The sequence below is a fragment of the Antrostomus carolinensis genome, unplaced genomic scaffold, assembly GCF_000700745.2.
Source record: "Antrostomus carolinensis isolate BGI_N321 unplaced genomic scaffold, ASM70074v2 scaffold2342, whole genome shotgun sequence".
NCBI classification, from domain to species: domain Eukaryota; kingdom Metazoa; phylum Chordata; class Aves; order Caprimulgiformes; family Caprimulgidae; genus Antrostomus; species Antrostomus carolinensis.
Genome location: NW_010300014.1, coordinates 52,023 through 57,097, shown reverse-complemented (window position 1 = coordinate 57,097; position 5,075 = coordinate 52,023). Strand labels below are relative to the sequence as shown.

The 5,075-nt window shown below is 36.2% G+C and overlaps 1 protein-coding gene across 1 annotated transcript in view; it reads right to left on the bottom strand.

The window, feature by feature from the left end:
- Nucleotides 1-1,000: 1,000 nt before the first annotated feature.
- LOC104521077 (collagen alpha-1(XII) chain) overlaps nt 1,001-5,075 on the bottom strand; it is a gene marked incomplete at its 3' end in the record, with an annotated part of 50,262 nt that continues 46,187 nt past the window's right edge. Inside the window, exons 39-43 of the mRNA XM_010162964.1 lie at nt 4,594-4,743; nt 3,337-3,414; nt 2,615-2,701; nt 1,616-1,669; nt 1,001-1,096 (exon numbers count right to left, since the gene is read on the bottom strand). Of these exons, the coding sequence (XP_010161266.1) occupies nt 1,001-1,096; nt 1,616-1,669; nt 2,615-2,701; nt 3,337-3,414; nt 4,594-4,743 (465 nt within the window). The remainder of the gene's footprint in view (nt 1,097-1,615; nt 1,670-2,614; nt 2,702-3,336; nt 3,415-4,593; nt 4,744-5,075) is intronic.

Genomic DNA, 5,075 nt, shown 5'->3' with positions numbered 1-5,075 from the left:
CCTCTAGGACATCTTGACGAAGTTTCTTCTCCCGGTATATAACAAAAAACTGAAAAGCACCTACACTAGTTAAAAGTATCTTTCTACTTAGTTCTTACAAAACAGCAGGTGTACCTAACGTCTATCTTAAAGCACATTTTATTTTACATTTCCCAAATTACACTACAAACTGAGAAGGTAACCTAGTTTCAAATGCAAAATGAGACAGTGTGCAGTCAGACACTAATTCTATTTTCTTTTTTCCATAAACTGTATATTTTAATCAAAGAATGCATACAAAAAGCTCCTGATTATACTAAAACATCAAAACTATATTCCTGCTTTTGGAGTGAGTACTTATTAAAATATGGCAAGAGCAGTCTTAATCCATTCAGAACGTAGACAAAGGGTTACCTATGCTATCTGCTATAAAAAACAGAATCTGGTGAAACTTCATTAGTGTTAATAGAGTTACCCTGGCTGTGAAGGCACATACATGAAATCAGAAGTAGCCTCTCACTAAAATATGCATGCTGTTGCCAAGAAAGCCCCCTAGGAACAAAGGGCTGTTTTGTATGCCTAGATCTAGGCACCCATTGCTTCTCTGAACTTTCAGCTATTGATTTAAGCTCAGAAAATAGAAGTTAGACATGTAAATCTGTGATAAATTCTTCAGAGTAATTTTCCTACACCACAGTTTGATAGTTTTGAGTCCTAGAACTTGAAGGCCTAGCAACTCTACAGAAAAGCTGTCAAGACTAGAAACGGAGTAGCACAATGTACATTACCACACTTAGACTCTGTCCTTTCATAGGCATCCCACAAGCACACGTAACAACAGAAAACGCTATTGTATTGAAAGAAACTTGTTTCAGAAAGAGACTTGTTTCATAACGCTACTGTGTTGCAAGGAAAAAATGAACGTTAGGGCAAAGCTGCTACCCTCTTCCCAAGACCACCATCCCCATGGACAGCTCTGTCTCCACACACATTGCCACCCACACTCAGAATGGCCACTCACCGGTTCACCTGGGATTGATAGCCCATTGGGGCCCTGCGGACCTGGAGGACCTTGAGGGCCAGGAGGACCTGTCTCACCGCGAGGACCAGGTGGCCCCTTAAAGCAGAAAATTAAACAAGATTGTAAATGACAACCCCTTCTTAGATCTGTAACTACAGAATCCTTTGGGTTAGACACTTAAGGTAAGCGGAGACACATTTAATATTTCAGAACAACTACGGAAACAGTTATCCAAGTGGCATATTCTTTCATAAGCTATTCTCTGATTCACATTGGCTGTCTCAGGCCAACACATGTCTTCTGGCAATGTTAATTAGAAGTATAGCTGTCTCCTCTGTACAGAAGAAAGGACAACAATGCTGCAGTGTGTATTAACACCCTGATGCAAGTACTCTAGTTTCCTGATGTGCAGTCAATGCCTTTGAGGCTACATATATACACATAGGCTGTGTATACGTAGTCTCAAATAGGTAGGCTGCACATAAATAACATCCAGGCATGCTTCCAAGTAAATTTTTAATCTGTATTCTTAGCTCAGCATAGAACTAAACATACAAATTTTCATAAAGGCAAGCAAGTAGCAACATTATAGATGTATTCCAGAAAGATACTTACAGATGATCCAGTCAAACCTCTTTCGCCTCTGGGACCTTTAGCACCTGGGCCACCCTAAATTGAATATTTGGAAAGAAAATGTCTTTCATACGGGGAAATCAAGGGTGCATGATATTGGTGTGCGTTATGAATTCTCTTTATCTAACTCTAATATGTGAAGGCCCAAAATTTTGAAGTGTATAGATCACACTGCTAAAAGAAGTACTAGAATAAAAGATGTATAAGAAACTCAGGTAAACCACATCAGCTTCATCCTTGTCAATTCAGCCCATGAAAAACTATTGTCATCTTTGTCTCTGCAGATATAAACTTTTTTAATTTCTACTCTTCAAAATCTCTGGATACCTTTCTAGTAGACTACCAAACAACTTAACTGGGCTTCAGATTCCTCATGCAGCATTTTTGATAGCTTTAAAGTAGAAGGACTACTGGGCTGAGTATAACTCCCTTATATGTGAAGTAATTGGTAGGAGCGTAGCCATTCCATAGATTACTGTCTCTTCACATAAAAAAAAAAAAAAAAAAAAAAAGAGAGAGAGAGAGAGAGAGAGAGAGAGAGAGAGAGAGAGAGAGAGAGAGAGAGAGAGAGAGAGAGAGAGAGAGTGTAACTAATTCATTTCCCTGACAGAGTAAGGAATCTTTCCTTGGAATGAAATCCTGACTCTGTACTTAGGAAAAATAGTTGCACAGTCCATTAAAAGTATCTTGTACATGAAGTGCAAGACAGCTGAGATTGGGCCAGATTCTTTCAACCTGTCAATGAGGAGCTATTCACAGCGATCACACTGGAAATATGGGAAAAGGATTATTATATAAATGAGTACAGGTGGCAGAAGCTGCCCAACTGTGTTTTAAACTAAGATGAAACCATGACGTTATGGACATGTTGATAGAAACTATCTCTCTGACTGACCTTTGCTTCACAAAACCACAGAACTACACAAAACTACTTCCATAAATATAAAAAAGAAAATCTGTCTATTGCAAATAGTTCCTTACAGCTGGTCCAGGGGGTCCTGGAGGTCCAACACTGTCTTGAGTACAGGTGCAAGCATTTGGAAGAGCTGGGCATTTTGCTTCATCCCTCTGAAAATTCAATCACAACTATTACTGTCCTTTTAAAGAAAAGTACTTAGTGGCAGCATACTTTTCTAAAACAATAACAGCAAGATTCTCTATTAACCTGGTTTTAAGTACAAGTAAAACTCATAGCTAAAAAGTGGTTTCCAAACGTTTTTACAGGACCTTTCATATTTTTAGCAAATTTTCTCTGTGAGCTATACAAGACATTAACAACAGAGGCACAGGCAAAATCAAATTCATATGCAGTTTCTGTTGTTCTAATATTTATATCCATTTGACAATCAGCTTGCACTGACAAAAAATAAACTAGTCATCTTTTGAATGCCAATCTAAGAACAGATTAAATAAAAAAAATAATAGTTATTCCATTCATAATACCTAGGACCTTAAATGTAATTGAAATACAAAATATAATGGACATTTCTTCCACCATTCCTAAGGGACTTAATTCTAGCACACTACAATCTTTCCCCCTCAAACACCAAACTTTAAAATGCAGTGTTGTTTACTGGCTGCTCTGACAACTGTGATTTAGACGTGTTGTCAGTATGAGGTATAATACCAGGCTAATATTGATTTTGTTAAATTTGCTATTAATAATGATTTTTCTGAATAGCCTCTGGTTCATTTATACTTACCATAGAAGGAAGATCACAACATCTGTCTCTGCTAGTCCAAACTGGACTGCATACAATGTCAAAATTCTGGATTTCTAACTGTAAAAGAAAGAAGTACTCTTGAAAGATACTAGAGATGTTATTTATGAAATCTAGTGGCATTATCATTAAAAATTACTCCTCTAATAATTTATTTCTAATGTAGTTAACACAATTCAGACTTTCACTTCTTTTTTTGACACTAAAGAAAGAATATTTTTAAATAATAAATAATTTAAAACCAAGGCTACATAAAGTTACAAGAACGTCAAGGACTGATGCTTGCTCTTGTTCTGGGGCAAAAGGTAACCAAATAAAGTGATTCGAGAAATATTTTGCAATACTTAATGAATAATACCAATGGATTTCTACATCAGCTTATTGACTGTGCACTTCAACATCAAATCTGGCTGAAAAACTTTTGGGCAGAGCTCTAAGGACTGCAGTCCTAGGGTCAGATATTAATTCAGATTCATATATCTTTCCACCGATATTAGCAAGGAAAAGTTCTGCAGAAAGGTTGAAGTGGGGACCTTAGGTAGTCTGTATGGTAAAAGCAGTTTCCTCTCCTTTTTTCACCCAAAGAGGTATGATCCTGTAGTTTGATGCATACAACCAAATATTTGGCGATGACCACCAAGAATCTTCTTCAAGCATTAAGGTTTCCACACATGGGTCAGATTGCAGACTTAAATCTTCTAATATGAAGCCCAGGTAATAGCCTTGATTACATATTAAGTATGGTTAATCCATCAAGATAATTGATATGTTCTTCATGGCAGCAGCTACTTTTCATTATAGGTTTATAGCTCATAAAGCCAGGGATTACTCTGATCACCCAGTACAAGACAGACCATAGGACTTGCCAGAATTAAAACCTGTTCATTAGATTATGTATTTAGAAAAACAAAACAATCTTCATTTAAAGGTTTGCAATGACAGAGAAGCCACAGTAAATGGTTCCAATTACTAACTGCTCTCCTTATTAAAAGAAAAACATTTTTGCTCTTGTTTGAATTTACCTGACTGTAATTTTCAGCTATTAGATTTTTGTTCTTGCAGTTCTGCTAAAACAAGAAGCTATCAAGACCAAACTCCTCAGTTAAATAAATTGGGTTTTGCTGTACAGACACTTGAAAGCTTTGGGTGCAATACTGTTTCTTAACAATCCTTAATCTCTAATCTCTTGCCTCAGAAAATTTTGAGGTCTTGCATTAATAAATAATGTTTATTGCTTACTGTTGCTGATCTCCGGTCGCCTTTCAGAAGTTTCCCAAGTATTTCATAACCATCAGTTGTGATGTTCCCAGCCTCCTTAATTGGTTTTTCCAGTATTTCACTGCAGTCAATGTAAATCTTAACATTTGATGAAGTTACAACAATATGGACCTGAAAAAAAGTTTAACGTATTTAGAAAAGGCACATAGGCATGTTTACTTGAACACTTTAACAGTATTTCACTGTTTAGGTAATACTGTTTTAAATTTTGTTCCTAGTAATCCTGCTTTACTTTCAACTGGTGGAAAAATTTAAACTCAAGGAAAGTCTATGACATTAGTAACCTCTTTAAAATGTTTTGAAGGTCACTAAGATGAATACACAAGCACAACTAAGAAGTATTATTTAATGTAATAGTTGAACTACAATGATCTATTTAAAAAAGCTTGCCTGAAAATTGCTTTAAGATGGCATGAAAGTGAAAAATAAAAATAATTTTCGAG